Genomic DNA, 15,959 nt, shown 5'->3' with positions numbered 1-15,959 from the left:
TCATTCAGGTCATATTGGCAATCATATATTAAAACAGGGCTTCCCTGGTGGCTCAGATGATAAAGAATCTGCCTGCAATGCAGGAGACCCCAGTTCAATCCCTGGATCAGGAAGATCCCCCGGAGAAGGAAATAGCAACTCTAGTATTCTTGCCTGGAGAACTCCATGAACAGAGGAGCCTGGCGGGCTACAGTCCATGGGGTCTCAAAGAGTCAGACACCACTGAGCAATTAACACAACTCAACAACATATCAAAACATTCCATTGTGCCTGCTTCTGGTACCAAGCTATGCTCTCGCTGACCCTCTCTCACGCCTCTTCCAGCTGTGTGCTATTGTTATATAACCCCATTTTAGAGATGGGGAAACTGAGACTTAGGCATGGAAAGCAACTTGCCCAAGACCACAAGAACAGAGACCCCAGCATCTAAACTGTGCTTGGGTACTTCCCTGGCTGTCCAGTGGTTAAGTACCTGCGCTTCCATTGCAGGGAGCACAGGTTCAATCCCTGGTCAGGGAATTAAGACAGCCACGCGGCAGGGTCAAAAAAAAAAAACACAACTGTGCTTGGAGAGGTACTGCTTTGAGTTCTGCTGGTAACATCCCCTAGTTCCTCACCTGTCGTCGCCAGGTGGGCCTGCCTGAGGGCTTGTGCTGGGCACCTGTGGACGCACTCTGCAGCAGCTGCAGCTGGGATTGGAGTCTGGGGAAGAGAAGGGGCTGCTGGGAGTCTGGACCCCAGGCTCAACGGGGCCGTCCCCACCGGAAGTCTCAGCGGAGTGGGCCGAGGGGCCTGGCCTAGTCAGATGGGCAAAGCCATCAGGCAGGGGGCCCTACTCACGTGAACAAGCTGTCTTCCAGGTTCCGCATGCGGGCCTGAGCTTGGTCTTCAGGTGACTGGGGGTCCTGTGAGGTGGGGTCCTGGGGCCGCTCTGGCTCCTCTGCTGCCCCGTCCATTAGCCAGCGTTCCCGGAGAGACTTCCTCTGGCCATGGGAAGGGGCATGTGGACGGACAGACATTTCTGCCTCAGGCTGGGATAGGTGCCCCAACAATGCCAGGTGGGAAGCCACCCCGTTCCCAGCCGACAGCTTTCCCACGCTGGAAGAAACACCCATCAATCTCCCCAGCTTTTCTAGAATGGGACAGACACGCCCAAAGGGGAAATCAATGTCCCTCTTAGGCCCTCTCTACCCCAAAGCGGAACAAACACGTTCCCATGATCTTCCCAAAGGTGGAACAAACGTCCCCCATCACCACCAACCACTCTTCCCAAGCTGGGGAAGACGCCGTCCCCGAAGCTGGAACCAACTCCCCCAACCCATGTCTAAAGAGAGGCTCCTTTGGTTCCCAGAGCTGACTCTCATAGACACCCCTACTTCATTGTCCGGGCTAAGCAGGCGCCCCCGGCTGCCCCCAACCTTGAGCCGCTCCACGCGGAGTTTCTCTTCCTCCAGCTCGCGGCGCGCCGCGCTTATCTCCTCTTGTAGCCGCCGCTTCTCCTGCGCACAGAGGACCCTGAGCTGCCCGCTGGCCGGGTGGGGCCGGGCGGGGCCACCGCCTCTCCTTCCGCCCTCCCTCCTTCGCCGGGGCTCCCGGGGGCTCCCGGGACTCCCGGGGCTGCAAGCCGCACCGGGTAGCGGAACACACCTCGGGGCCCTGGGCGGGGAAGAGGTTGGGAGGCGGAGGCGCTGAGTCAGCAGCGGGTAGGGGCGGGGCCGACGGGGGCGGGGCCGGCCGCGCCCGAGATGCTGCGGAGGCCTCGCCCCGGCGGAAAGGAGGCGGGGTCTGTGGATGGGGAGGGCCCCGGAGTGGGAATCCAGAGGGGGAGGGGTCTGAGATATGGGATTGAGAGGGATGCGATTCTGAGAGATGGGGGTCCAGATATGAGGATCCAATGGAGGGGGCTAGTGAGATGGGGAGTCGGAAATGGAGGTGCAGCCGTGAGGATCCAGAGAGACTAGGATGTAGAGATGGTCCAGAGAGATGCGAGTGCAGCAGTGGAGGACCAGAGAGATGGGGGCTAGTGAGATGGGGATTCAGAGATGGAGGTTCGGAGAGATGAGGTCCAGATATGGGGTCTGAGAGAGGGGGCTTCAGACATGGTGTATTTCGGAGACAGGGTTCAAGAATAGAACAGATGCTGCAGATTTGAGAGTGCGGAGTCCGCAGAGCTCCATTCTGGGGATGTTGATGATCATACAGAAGAACTGAGGAGCAGAGGGGCCTGAGGAGTTTGGTGGGGCGCCCCAGGCACGGCTGGAGCTGAGGGTGCTCCCCGCACGTTCAGAGCGCTAGGCCTCATCCCTGTGATAGGAAAGAAGTGAGGAAGAGGCCTGCGTATGGCGAGGGGTGCCCAGGGCTCAGTGAGCAGCGCACTGGTAGGGCGTCACTTACCGCGATGACCTCTAGTCGCTGCCGGTAGAGGGAGCTCTCCGCCATGGGCCTGCAGGGAGACGGCGGGGGCTGAGGAGGGGCCGGCTTGGGCTGCGAAAGGAGTCCCCCGGGGGCCCAACCCACGGCAGACCCATCTCTTGAACATCCATCTTTGAGCCAAGATCCCTGAGCTGCTTGGAAATCAACCAAACCCAGTACTTTCTTCTATTTCCCTTTTGCAACTGGGAGGAGTCGGGGCAGAGGGCAGGGGTCCTGTGAGGGGGAGAGAGCCCGGGCCGTGACAGGCTGAGCTAAATCCCTTCTGAGGCTTGACATCACCCCTCTGAGCCTCAGTTTCCCCATCTGTAAAATGAACCAGAATAGCTTGACCCTTCCTCACCTTGCAGAGAGAGATTCCCTTGCAGGGAAGTATCTATCCATGCAGGAAAAAACTTAGGACATTGTGCCCCCAAAACAGTAGCATAGTTTATTATTAATAATAATTTTAGGGAATTCCCTGACAGTCCAGTGGTTAGGACTGGGTGCTTACTGCTGAGGGCAGGGATTCAATCGCTGGTCGGGGAACTAAGATCCCACAAGTCAGAAAGAAAAATAATAATAATTTAAATAATTCCCATGACTAACAATGTTTTTAATTAATTATAATAACCATTCCCAGAAGCTCAAATCCCACCAGGCCAGAATATGCTCTGTATTTTTTCCCAAACCCACACCCTCTCTGGACCTTGACTGTTACCCAGCTTATGTGCGGGTTGAGGGAGAGGGTGAGAGTCTGGGAGAGAAGTGTCCATCTCCTTGTGGACACATGCCATTGCCATGGTAACTCCAGAGCTGCCTCTTCCACTTGTAAACCACCCTCCCAGGGGGCAAGGATCACCAGGTCACACTGCCTAGTGCTGGACTCCGAACTGGGGGGAGGGGGACTTGCCATTTAAGGTTTAACCTGCAATTCCCCCATCGTTGTCCTCCTCAAAGCACCCCAGGATCCTCAGTTCTCAGCCTCAAGGGCACTCCTAGTCCATTTGGGCTCCCCCTGGAAGCTGGAGACTGGTTGGTACTGCAGTGCACGTCGGGGACAGTCATCGTCACAACAATTTACCATCACAGAGATGCACTGAGTGCCAGCTACATGGAGGTGCTTCCAATATCTAGAAGCATATATCTATCTGCCTGTTGGCCCTGACACGTAGCCCGGGGTGGGCACAGAGCAAGCCCTCAAACATTTATTAATTTGAGCACTAACCTATCGGATAAGCTTAAACCTCATTACCCAAACTCTGGTGGGGCCTCCCGGATCTTCGCTGGCTTCACCATGAAGGCATAATAGTGAGCTCGCATTTAGCACTTGCTATATATAGCTCTCTAAGTGCTCTATGGGGCTTCTGCTAGGCTACCACAGCCATCTCCGCCTCCTCCTCCCTGCCCTGATCTTGAGACACTGTAGTCAACTTTTTGCTGAGTTGACATTCCAACTGAGAAGAAAATCAGCCAACCATTAGCCAGTGCACACCATGTGCTGGGCACCGTTAAATGCTTTACTCCTGGTAACTCATTTGGGGCTTCCCTGATGACTCAGATGGTAAAGAATATGCTACAGTGCGGGAGATCTGAGTTCGATACCTGGGTTGGGAAAATCCGCTGGAGAAGGCAACAGCTACCCACTCCAGGATTCTTGCCTGGAAAATTCCATGGAGAGAGGAGCCTGGCAGGCTACAGTCCATGGGGTCGCAAAGAGTCAGACATGACTGAGCGCCTTTCAATTTCAAAAAACTTTAGTAACTCATTTAACCCTCTCGACCATCCTAAAAGGTAAGTAGTACTACTGTCCCCATTTTACAGGAAAGGAAACTGAGGCTCTGAGAAGTGGCAGAAGATTTATCTAAGGTCATTGAGTCAGGATTGGAACTCAAGGCTCTTAGAGCCCAAATACTGGGAACACTGGAGAAATGGAAGTTCAGGCATCTTCATCTTGACAGCCAGGGGACCAGAGATCAGCCTGGGGAGGTGGGTCTTCTATTCCAATTAGGGCAGGATGCTGAAGTTCATGCTTTACAGGGTGTCCCAAAGGAAGCTCAGACCCCCTGCTAATAGGTTTACCCTAGGGGAGGCTAAAGTCCCCCCTCTGTTCTCCCACACCCAAGATGTAATCACCCTGCCTCGTCCCTGCTGGGGGGGTGGGGGGAGATCAGATTCCCATTGCTAGGCAACCAGGTTTGTAGTTGGTGAATAATGCAACGGGGAACCCAAAAGAGTGAGGGACCCAACTGTGGTCCTTGGAGGGAGCCCCCTTTCCAGAAGTCTCTACAAACCTCTGGAGCCCCCTCCATCCTCTGATTTTCAAAGGCCCTCACATCTCAAGTATTAAAACAATCTGCACACTTTGTTCAATGTTGCTTGTCTCTAACTACAGCTTTTTGCCCTGCCAGGGACAGTTGGTGGTCATTTCATTAAGCAGGTAATCATTTCCCTGTTGAAATCCTCTTCCCCAGTTTGGGAAGTGTTAACATTTTTTCCTGTTGGATCTCAAGCATTTCTTTCCACCCCAGACACCAAAGGATGAATTTAGAGGCAAAATATGAGAGTGAGGGACCCTGACATTCCCCATCCCCCACTCAAGTAATAGCCCCACCTGCCTCTGGCTGGACTTTGGGCTTGAAGCCTGCCAGTGGAAAATCCCAAAAAAACAAGGGAGTGAGAATTCACATCTCCCACCCGACTTTCTGGGGAGGGGGGCATTGAAGAGGCTGCAGGGTTGGCTGCCAGCTGCCCTTCACTCTTCCTGGCCCCCTTAGGAGAGGCTAGCTGGAGCTTTAACCAGCAACAACCCCCACCCCACCGTCCCCCCATAGGAAGGCCAGCGTCTTCCATGAGCCCCTCCCAGGCCCTGCCCACTGGCCCCCCTGACCCCGGACACTTACATGGGTGTGGCCAGAGACCACACATGGCTCTGCAGGGCCATCTCTGCCCAGAAGCCCACGTTCTGATTTCTGAATTCCAGACCCACCACCTCGGGTGCTTGCCGAAAGGTGCCCCGGAGGCTGTGACTTGGCTGTCGGGAGTTGGGGCGGGGGGTGGGGGGGGCAGCAGGCGGGCACTGGGAGAGCTGGTCCAGCTGGTTTGGGCCAGGAGGCGGGAGACGCCTGGGCCGGGCTGAGGGGGGCTGGGGGCTGGCGGGCAGTTCTGGGGAGGTACTATCAGCTGTCCTGATCAATTATTTACCAGCCACTGGCCTCCTTGCTGCACTCGGCTGCCTCTCGGCAAACACATTCTCACATGCCTGGTCAAGCCTGTGGACTAGGGCTGGGACTCCCTGACCCACTCAGACAAGGGCACCTTTACTTGGCACCCTAGACATTTCAAGTCTGGCTGCCCACCAAGGGTAACCTGCCTTCGAATACTGTTGCTGTTACATACTACTGCCCTCTCTTCTTGGACCCTGATCTCTGGGGTGAGGAGGGAGGGCTGATCTCACCAGAGGATCTGGAGACCAGAGCCTGTGCCTCATGAGAACCAGAAGGCTTGAGCTCTGGACAACTCACGGCAACTTCCCTTTCTGGACCTCAGTTTCCTCTTTCGGAAAATGAGAGAATTTGATCAGATAGCCTCCAGGACACTGAACGCCCCTTAGATGTGATAACTATTGGGGGAGTGTGGTGATGAGAAATGTCTAGAGAACTTCTTACCCAAGTCTTGAAGGTCCCTATTCAATCCTCCTACCATCCCTTTCTTAAAGGAGCAGCGCCCCTTTTCTCAGCTGATTATGTGATTTATCCAGCCATTGTCTTGGGGAAATCATCTCCTACTCTCCAGGCTGGTCTGCTGCAGCCCCCAGCACCCTTGTGGTCAAGCTGTATAGCATGCGGGTCTTAGTTCACCCCACCCGACCTGGGATCACATCCATGGTCCCTGCAGTCTTAACCACTGGACCGCCAGGGAAGTCGCCTGGGCCCCTTCCTTGCTTCAGAGGGTCTGCTCCCCATGGAACAAAGGGAATGTGCCCAACTAAATCCTTCCTCCCTGCTCTAGATCCTACTCAGGATGGCCAAGAAGTGGCAGAGGAGCGAGGAAAGAGCTTGGGTACATGGGACGGGGTCCCTAGGTACATGTACAAGGCCCCTCATTGTGTAGGACAGACTTGGGGGTGGGAAACAAATGGGGCCAGACTGAGGCCTGGGGTTTTCCTATGCCAAGTACAAAACTCCCAGGGATTCAAAACATTTTCAGTTGAACCTGGTCTTCTATTGGGCTGGTCAAAATGTTCCTTTGGGACTTTTTTTTTTCGTGACAACAACCCGAAGATGGTATGGCAAAACCCAAGTGAACTTTTTGGTCAACCCAATAGATCCTCCTAAAAGCATATTTGGGGGACTTCCACGGTGGTTCAGTGGTTAAGAAGCCCCCGCCTTGCCATGACGGGGACATGAGTTTGATTCCTGGTCTGGAAATTAAGATTTCACATGCTGTGGGGCATCTAAGCCCACATGCCACAACAAAAGATCCCACATGAAGCACAAAGATCTCTTGTGCCACAACGAAGACCCAAGTCAGCCAAATTTTTTTTTTTTAATAAAAGCTTATTTGCCATGATAGAAATAGAGAACACATTTTTTAAAATTAGTTCTTAATTGTGGTAAAATACACAAAACAAAATTTACCATTGGTAGCATTTAGTACATTCACAATGTTGTGCAACTTGCCACTATCTAGGTCCAGAACCTTTTCATTACCCCAAAAGGAAATTCTGTACCCATTAAACAGGCACTCCTTCCCCAAGCCCCTGGCAACCACTTATCTGCATCTGTCTCTCGATTTACCTATTCTGGCCTTTTTTTAATCAGTGGAATCATACAATATGTGGCCTCTTCTGTCTGGCTTCTTTCACTGAGCATAATTTTTTCAAAAGAGAAAGTGCTAGTTGCTGAGTAGTGTCTGACTCTTTGTGACCCTACGAACTGTAGCCCACTAGGCTCCTCTGTCCATGGGGTTTCCCAGGCAAGAATACTGGAGTGGGTTGCCATTCCCTTCTCCATAATGTTTTCAAGGGTCATCTGTATTTTAGCCTGAATCAGTGCTTCATTCATTTTCATGGCTGAATAATATTCCATTGTATGAATGGATCACATTTTGCTTATCCATTCATTTGTTGCTGGACTTTTGGGTTGTTTCCACCTTTTGGAGAAGAGTGTATATTTTACTTTATTGCTTGTAGCTTGATGTTATAACTGTTAGCTATTTAGATAAACACTTATATAGGCTTCCCTTTATACTCTTGTCCTGGGTTCCACCTTGAGGCAAGATTGTTCTGTTTATAATTGTGTCTGTCTCCTAAACTCAACGGCAACTTCCAAGTCTAGTTTATTTCTTTGTTCCCAATTTTGGGAACATTCTTTAATAAGTGTTATGTGTCAGGCACTGTTCTAGGAGTGAGAGAGTTGGGTGAACATGACAAACAGAAAATGCTGTAATACCACTCACTTTCCAGCTGAGGTGGGGGGCGGGCAGAGGTGGATAATATACAAATAAAGAAACAAAGGTAATTGATGATAACTATAGTATTGTGAAAGTGTTAGTCGCTCAGTCATGTCCAACTCTTTGTGATCCCATGGACTGTAGCTCACCAGGCTCCTCTGTCCATGGCACTCTCCAGGCAAGAATACCATAGCCATTAGGTATTCTACCATAGAATAGGTAGCCATTCCCTTCTCCTGGGGATCTTCCCAACTCAGGGATCAAACCTGCTTCTCCTGCATTGTAGGCAGATTCTTTACTGTCTGAGCCACCAGGGAAGCCCAACTGTAGTATTGAGTGAATTACAAAAAAAAACCCAAAAAGGCAGGGATAGAGTTATGAAGAGCTGTGTTTGAGGTAGGCTGGGTGATCAGAGACCACTTCTCTGAAGCAGTGACATCTGAATCAAGATCTGAATAGCAGAAGCCAGCCATGTGCTGAGTCATTCCAAGCAGAGAGAAAGGCCAGTACAAAGGCCCTGGGGTGGGAATGCAATCATGGAGTTTGAGGAAAGCATAAAGGTTCAGATGGAGGAGGGATCAAGGGAGAGGGTATCAGGAGATGAGATCTGAGAAGTGGGAAGGGGTTTTTAGCCAGGGTAGGAAATTTGGATTTTTCTCCTAAGTTTGGTGGAGAGACATCAGAGGGCAATGAATGGCTGGGAAAAGGGTGGAGAGAAGTGGACGAATTCAGAATATGTGTTGGAGGCAGAGCAAACAGCAATCCAATATATGAATGGACTGGCGGTGGGTAGGGAAAAAGAGAAATTGAGGCTGAGTTCTACATTTTGGGACATGAAAAACAGAATGAGTGAGTTGCTATATGTAGTAAAGAGAAGAAGAATTGGGGGGAGACCAAGAATTCAGTTTTGAAAGTGTTCCATTTGACCTATCTATTAGACTGGGGACCGTTGGATATGAGTTAAAACTCAGAGGAGAAATTAGAGCTAGAGATATAAATTTGGAAGACATCCGCATAGAGATGGTGTTTAAAGTGTGAAATTGGAGTTTGTCAAGGTCTGAGTATTGGCAGAAAAGAGATTGTATACTTAAACTGAGTAATTGATCAAAACTCAATAGAAGGAAATAAACAAGGCACAGTGCACTCCCTGGGTTAGCAACAGCTGGGAGCTCTTACCACCCCATAGCCCTGGAGGGAGAGAGCTGTTTGGAGCTGCTGCCGGCAGTGGAGGGACACAGCCAACAAAGCCTGGAGGAAGAGCACATGGGATAAACATCCTGATCTCTCATTCTCCTCTCTCCCATCAGCCAAACCCAATGGAAGCCAGAGGGGAAAGAACCCCACTGATGCAGGTGAACCAGAAATCTGAAAAGAGGCACCTAGGAGGTCAGAGGAAAACCATAAGTGGGTGATGTTCTCCAAGACTAAGGAGCTAGTGGAAAGGAACTCAGGGAAAAGCCAGTGACCAGGTCTGGTAAATGGAGGTCACGGAGGTCCTTGGACAGAGAAGGGTCAGCGGTGTGGTGGAACCAAGAGCACAGTATGCATGGCTAGGAGAGAGATGTACATACTCATGTGAAGACATTTTGACTCTGTGACCCTTTGGATGGTATCCTGCCAGGCTCCTCTGTCCATGGGGATTTTTCAGGCAAGAATACTGGAGTGGGTTGATATTTGCTCCTCCAGGAGACCTTCCTGACCCAGGGGTCGAACCTGTGTCTCCTGCATTGCATGTGGGTTCTTTACACTGAGCCATCGGGGAAGAAGAGGAATAGGAGGTGATAAAGTGGAGAGTCAACTGTAGAGACAACTCATTCCAGAAGTAGAGTTTTCATTGTCATCACCTCCCAAAGGGGTAAGTACTACCATCCCCATTTTACAGATAAAGAAACTGAGTCTTGGAGAAGGCTGACACTTAGCTCAGGTTCTCAGTGGGATGGAACCCAGGTGGGCCCAATTCCAATTGGGCCAATAGAGTCAGAGGGAGGAAGGTAGCAGCTTGAGCTTGGGATCCAGGAGTGGAGTGAGAGGGTGGATGGAAAAGGGAGTCAACAGGGTAGGCAGAGAGTTGGGGGATTATTGGTGCTCCTGAGACTGTGTAGCCCCGCCCCCTTTCTTCAGGGAACTATCTTTTTCACTGGTCATCCCAAAATGGAGGTGGAGGGGTGGAAGCAGGTTTTGGCGAAACCCCAGTGGAAGAGAGTGGAAAATGTCCCTGGGAGCAGGTCGCCTGTTCCCAGCATCAATCCTGGCTAAGAACACCACAATCTGGCCCGTTTCAGGGAGCTACTTCCCCCACAAGCCTGGATACTTCTCTGGGTCTCCCAGTCGCCTGGGCCCAAGGTGACCGCCTTTCCAACCTCAGCCGCTCTTCTGGGCCCTGGGTGCGCTGTGTGTGCATGCCTGCCTCGTCCCCCGGTCTGGGAGTGCGCTTTGCAGCGGCCGGCTCGCAGACTTTTCCGGGTGGGGTGAGGGGAAGAGCCCTATGGGCCTGGCGCGGGCGCTGGCGCTCGGCTCGGAAGTTTGAGCCGAGGCACTGGGAGGGAGACTGGGGCGGGCGGAGAGGCGGTTCCTGGCGCCCCCTCCAGCCCGAACTGTGCGCTGCAGGGGTGGAACTTGAAAGGACAGCCCGGAGGCCGTTGGTGTCGCTGCCAGCCGGCTGACAGGATTGGCGGGCCAGGCCAGGCCCCGGAAAGATGGTTTAGGAGGACACCCCACCAGAAGACAGTGGTTCAGAGGTTCAGCCAGGAGTGCAGCTGGGTGGGACCAAGCCCCCTGGTAATGCCGGGGACGTCAGCCCGAAAAGGTGCCAAGGTGGCGCCCATTGAGTGAACACTGCATCTAGACTGGTGCCCCTAGGTAGCAGGTTAGGTCTAGGGAAGCTCTCTTCTAAAACATCCAATGCCCCGAGCTGACAGGTGCGTCAGTGGACCAAACCCAGCGCCCAGCTGAGGCGCCCCCCCTCGGGGGCGGGGCCGGGGCGGGGCCAGGCCGGGGCCCCGAGTCCCGCCGGCAGGTGCAGGGGGCGGTGCCCGGCCCTGCCCCCGAGGGCAGTTCTTGGAGGGCAGGGGCGGGTCAGAGAAGTGGCCCGTGCGGGCGACGCCTTGGAACCCGCGGACGGCAATTGCAACCACAGGTGCTGCGCAGGGCAGGGTGTCCCAGCTCTGGGCATCAAAACTCCAACCCTGGGAGCCAAGGCTTCCGAGCTGCTCCCAACCCTGGACACCTAGGCCCCTGGGCCGCAGAACGGAGCCCTGGGGTCGTCCGAAGCGCGTGGGCCTGAACCCCCCGGCTTAGATAGCGAAATTCCCAAGCCTGCCGCAGAGCTGAATACCGACGTCCCCGTGCCCTCCCCAGACCAGGGCGCGGAGACCCCCGAGCAAGAGAGGGAAGTCCTCGGACCATCAGCGAGGCAGGACACAGAGCGTCCTGGGCCGACCGCAGCTGGGGGCTTTGAGAGTCCTGGGCAAGGAAGCGACGACCCTGAACCGTCTGAAGCGCCAGGCACCGGCTCCTGGGCAGTGTCTCTCTCAAGGTCCGGAAGCCTCCTCTGAGTCGAACTCGGAAGCCCTCCAGTTGCGTTCAGAGACCCCACAACATCCCCTAGAGGAGCCACTCATGGAGACACCCATCGAGCGCGAAATCCGCCGCAGCTGCGAACGCGAGGAAAGCTTGCGCCGGAGCCGGGGCCTGAGCCCAGGTCGCGCGGGCAGTGAACTCGTCGAACTGCGCGTGCGGCCGCTGCTCAGCCTGCCGGGCCCCAGCCCAGCGCTCCCGCGCGCCTTAGAGCGCGCTCGGGCGGGCGCGCAGATGCAGCGAGACATCGAGCGGGAGGCCTATCGGCAGGCGGCGCTGGTGCGCCCCGAGGTCCCGGAGCAGAGCGCCCGGCCACCGCCGCAGCCGCTGGGCGAGCTCAAGCGCTTCTTCGAGGCTGCTGGCGGGTGCTACTCCTCACCCGCGGCGGAGGGCAGCACAGACACGCAGCGGCTGCCCGAACCCAGAGGCCGGCCGCATTCAGTCGTACAGGGCCCTTGTCCGGTGCTGGCTCGCGCCCCGCCGCCCATCGCACCGTCGCTGCTGGAGCAGGAGGTGCGCGAGGTGAATGAACGCGAGCGGGAGCTGCAGCGCCAGCGGCTGAGCCTCTACGGCATCGCCGAGTTCAAGGAGCCCGCGCCCAGCCTAACGGGTAAGCCACCGGCGCCCCAATGCTGGGGATTCCCAGGGCTCCAGCCGCTTTTACCGACTTCCCAACTCTAATGGCCCTCTAATCCTCAGGGTCTCCCTTCCTGGCTCCCAAATTCCCCGGACCCCCCTCTCGACTCTCCTCTCTCTGCCCACCCTTTCTGGACTAACCGTCCCTATGCTCCACCCCCACCCCCGTCGGACTCCCAGACACACCCCACCTAGGCTTGTGGTGGGGGAAGGGAGGAGGATTCCAGATGTCTTTGTCAGGTTCCCAGGGACCCTCCCCGGGTTCTGGTACACCTGGATCGCCCCCTCTGAATTTTTTGGTTCCTACCTCCTCACTCCGGGTTTGTTCGCCTTCCCCCTCCCTGGGGTTCCTCCCTCCTCCCTCGGGACCGAGGCCTCCGTGGGGAGGAGGGGGGTGAACGCCTGTGTATGTTTAAGGGGCGCGGCCGCTCTCCTCCGTCCTGGCCGCTTCCTGCTGGTAAGGCGGGCCGGGGGTGGGGCAATCCCAGCTGAGCGCCCCTTCCTCCGCAGTGAGCAGGGGCGACGGGAAGCTGGCGGTGATCTGGCCTCCTCGCAGAAAGGCTTCGGAGAACGGTCTGGAACAGGTGGGAACCCCTTTCCCCTCCTGCCCCTACCCCAACCCTCTGCGTGGGAGAAAATTGGGCTAGCGAAAGGGCTCCCTGGGAAGTCACTGCGCTAGGACCCAAAGTCCCGGGCGTGGCCCACGGGTGAGGAGGAGGCGGTGGTCGTGGGGCCCATACTGCCCCATCCGGCGCTTGGGTGTCCCCACTCGCGGTGCGCGCGCCTGTAAGACTTGCCTTTAGTCTGGCCCCTCCCCCTGGCAGGAGGAGCCTTGAGGTTCCGGCCCTCTGGGGTCCCCGGAGGAAAGTAATATGCCCGGCAGATCCTCAGGCCCTGGCGCCCAGGAGTGCCCTCCGGATCCGCGGAAGGCCTGGAGAAGGGCCACAGGTCTGCGCCGGGGAAGACGCAATCGATCAGCATCCTTGAACCTGACTTTGTGAAACTGACCAGAATCTTCTATAAAACTGTTAGTCCCCACTGGGAAACACCGCCACCACCACCCCGCCAGTAAAGCTGCCCAGCCCTTCTCCGTCTAACTGCAAACGGCACTTAGCCCCTCCTTCTGGCCTTGTCTGTTAGAGGACAGGGGTCCTCGGCTGCCCCTACTCCCCAATAAAGCCCCTTCTTTCTGGACAGTGCAGGCTGTTTTCTTCTCGGTTCTCTTCTCCTGGGGTGGGGCAGGAGCGCGGCGAGACGAGGAAGGCCTGAGACACACGGGAGGCGCCAGCTGGAATGCAGAATGTCCCCTTGTCGCCGGGTTCCGTGGCCACAGGTCTCCCTCGGCCCTGCCGGGGTCCTAGTGCCCCCTAGCGATGCGGGCGCGAACTGCGGCTTTGGGACAAACGAACTCATGCCCTCCCTTTCCAGATTTCGTCAACTTTTATTGGTGCCAAACGACGTGCCCCGCGCATGGTGCTGGCTAGACAGAAGTGATAAGAGGTTGTTCCCGCCCTGGGGATAAACAATAGCTACCAAAAAAAAAAAAGTGGTGTTGGTAGTTCAAGCTCCTTAGCAGGGCATGTAAGGCCATTTATAATCTGCCTAGCAATTGTAAACCTCACATGCTTACAGACTCCACTGTGTGTGTGTTAGCTGCTCAGTCGTTTCCGACTCTTTGAGATCCCATGGACTGTAGCTCTCCAGGCTCCTTAGTCCATGGAATTCTCCAGGCAAGAATACTGAGTGGGTTGCCTCCCAACCCAGGGATGGAACCCGGGTCTCCAAAATTGCACGCAGATTCTTGACGGTCTTAGCCACCAGGGAAGCCCTTACAGGCCCCAGACAGATATTAAAAGAGAGAGAGGGTGTGCTGTAAAACAAAGACCTTGTTTCAACAGGAAGGAGGTAGGGGTTCCTCTGTATCACCAGTGCTTTGAGTGAGTGAGCTCAGTGGTGTCAAGTCTCTGTTTTCCAAAAGCAACTGGAGGGAATTCCCTGGCAGTCCAGTGGTTAGGACTTCATGATTTCACTGCCGAAGGAAGGCCCTCATTCAATCCCAGGTTTGGGAACTGAGATCCCACTACCCCTGTGGTATAGACAAAAAATCTAAAAAAAAAACCAAACCCAAAACCCCAAAGTAACTGGAAATCATCTTTAAAAGAGAAATCTACTGAACTTTAAATAATTGTGACTATTTAGAAAACTTTAATTGGTGGGAGGTAGGAGCAGACAGCAAACAATACCTGTTTGCAATAGGGCTTGTGGCTCAGTTGGCAAGCCCTCCTTAACTTCTCTTGGTCCCAAGACAAGGGGTCCAAGGCCCTCCAATAGGGTTCAAGATAAGCTGTAAAGCTGCATCAGTGCAGTATGTTCTGTAGTTTTAATGTCTCAAATTCTTAGAGGTGCGCTGAGACCCAGAAAAGACTGTTTCAGAATCATTGTTTAAACTCCTGGATTTATGTCTGGGTCTAGCTCACACAGCATTGCACCCCAACAGTAGCTCAGCCCAAGGACCCACTCCTGACACCATCATCAGCACACTGACCACATGCTTGACCGTGACTCTGGGAGGAATGGAGAGAAAGGCAAGAAAAAGCCAGCATTTGTTGTTCAGTCGCTCAGTCATCTCCGACTCTTCGCAACCCCATGGACTGCAGCACGCCAGGCTTCCCCGTCCTTCACCATCTCCTTGAGCTTGCTCAAACGCATGTCCATTGAGTTGGTGATGTCATCCAATCATCTCATCCTCTGTTGTCCCCTTCTCCTGCCCTCTTTCCCAGCATCAGGGTCTTTCCTAATGAGTCAGCTCTTTGCATCAGGGGGCCTAAGTATTGGAGCATCAGTCCTTCCAATGAATATTCAGGATTGATTTCCTTTAGGATTGACTGGTTTGCTCTCCTTGCAGTTCGAGGAACCTCTCAAGTCTTCAACACCACAGTTCAGAGCCAGCACTGCCAAGGTGGAAAATGGAAACACCAAGAACCTGTTCTTAATCCCCTGCAGAGGAGCTAAGAGCTAAGTATGTCGAGTTGACAGAACTTAAGTGTAGACCTGGGTTCATGAACTTTCTTGCATATTAAAGTTACCTAAGGCATGTTTATGTCAAATAAATCAGATTCTGATAGAGGCTTTGGCATCAATAAAGCTCCTCAGTGTTTCTAACATGGAGCCAAGTTTGAGAGCCACGAGGTCAATATAGGCTCGATATAGGTCGATATAGGCTCAAAGTGTGGTGTCTGGACAAGCAACATCAGCATCACTTGGGATCTTGTAAGAAAAAAGTTCCATCCCAGACTTAGTGATCAAACCCTCCAATGATTCTAAAGTTAGAGAATCATGGGTGTAGACAGTTCCTGAGTAACTACTGGTTGCTTAGTCGCTAAGTTGTTCCCGTCTCTTTTACGACCCCATGGACTATACATCCCACCAGGCTCATCTGTCCATGGGATTTTCCCAGGCAAGAATACTGGAGTGGGTTGCCATTTCCTTCTCCAGGATATCTTCCCCACTCAGGGATGGACACCACCCCTGCCCGCCCCCACACCATCTCCTGCATTTGCAGGCAGGTTCTTTATCACTGAGCCACCAGGGCTTCCCTCCTGACCAACAGGACCCAGGAAATCAAACCTGTTTCCTTCTTCTCTCAGTACTGCCACCACCCACCAGAAATCTAGTTTTAAGTGGCCTGTGGATTTGTCTTAAGGGAAGATAAATTAAAGCTGCATGTGGCTAGTCCAAATTGAGATGTGCTGTAAGTGCAAAATACACAGATTTCAAAAACCTAGTGCAAGAAAAGGGGGATACCTCAATTTCTTACATTGATTATATGTTGCAAAAATATTTTGGATGTTTGGGGTTAAATAAAAATATCACTAAAAGTCTGA

General features: G+C 53.8%; 3 protein-coding genes across 12 annotated transcripts in view; 2 read left to right on the top strand and 1 right to left on the bottom strand.

Annotated features, from left to right (window-relative positions):
* Positions 1 to 555, top strand: part of IL27RA (interleukin 27 receptor subunit alpha) — a 27,357-nt gene extending 26,802 nt beyond the window's left edge. Inside the window, exon 12 of the transcript XR_014056980.1 lies at positions 111 to 555. The gene's annotated coding sequence lies outside the window, so the exon portion shown is untranslated. The remainder of the gene's footprint in view (positions 1 to 110) is intronic.
* The window catches only part of PALM3 (paralemmin 3), a 16,357-nt gene extending 3,848 nt beyond the window's left edge, over positions 1 to 12,509 (bottom strand). For 2 of the 6 annotated variants that reach the window (XM_081501380.1, XM_081501382.1), the window contains exons 1-2: positions 841 to 1,165; positions 618 to 702 (exon numbers count right to left, since the gene is read on the bottom strand). In XM_081501380.1, coding sequence (XP_081357506.1) covers positions 618 to 702; positions 841 to 1,115 — 360 coding nt within the window. In that variant the 5' untranslated portion in view covers positions 1,116 to 1,165. Of the gene's footprint in view, positions 1 to 617; positions 703 to 840; positions 1,166 to 1,418; positions 1,500 to 1,630; positions 1,696 to 2,394; positions 2,444 to 5,312; positions 5,354 to 12,382 lie in introns of those variants that run through there. The other 4 variants (XM_081501381.1, XM_081501385.1, XM_081501384.1 and 1 more) reach the window with 4 other exon arrangements.
* Positions 9,293 to 15,959, top strand: MISP3 (MISP family member 3). Of its 5 annotated transcripts, none has more exons than XM_081501401.1 (4): positions 9,293 to 9,718; positions 11,221 to 12,049; positions 12,586 to 12,659; positions 12,900 to 13,271. In XM_081501401.1, the coding sequence occupies exons 2-4, from the start codon at positions 11,482 to 11,484 to the stop codon at positions 12,909 to 12,911; spliced, it is 654 nt and encodes a 217-aa protein (XP_081357527.1). In that variant the 5' UTR covers positions 9,293 to 9,718; positions 11,221 to 11,481; the 3' UTR covers positions 12,912 to 13,271. The 5 variants fall into 5 exon arrangements, with proteins under 5 accessions (XP_081357527.1, XP_081357529.1, XP_081357528.1 ...); XM_081501403.1 differs by lacking the exon at positions 9,293 to 9,718 and adding an exon at positions 10,450 to 10,669; XM_081501402.1 differs by lacking the exon at positions 9,293 to 9,718 and adding an exon at positions 10,460 to 10,781.

This window comes from Giraffa tippelskirchi, chromosome 6, assembly GCF_054371585.1.
Source record: "Giraffa tippelskirchi isolate mGirTip1 chromosome 6, T2T-mGirTip1v1.2.pri, whole genome shotgun sequence".
Classification (NCBI taxonomy): domain Eukaryota; kingdom Metazoa; phylum Chordata; class Mammalia; order Artiodactyla; family Giraffidae; genus Giraffa; species Giraffa tippelskirchi.
Note: the sequence above shows the minus strand (reverse complement) of the source record. Positions and strands in the feature narration are given on the sequence as shown.

Excerpts from the sequence above, each read along its gene's own strand:
- MISP3 (XM_081501399.1), top strand. The coding sequence starts at position 11,482 with ATGGAGACACCCATCGAGCGCGAAATCCGCCGCAGCTGCGAACGCGAG. Across the intron at positions 12,050-12,585 it reads GCCCGCGCCCAGCCTAACGG|TGAGCAGGGGCGACGGGAAG; the intron begins GTAAGCCACCGG and ends CTTCCTCCGCAG. Across the intron at positions 12,660-14,980 it reads CGGAGAACGGTCTGGAACAG|TTCGAGGAACCTCTCAAGTC; the intron begins GTGGGAACCCCT and ends CTCTCCTTGCAG.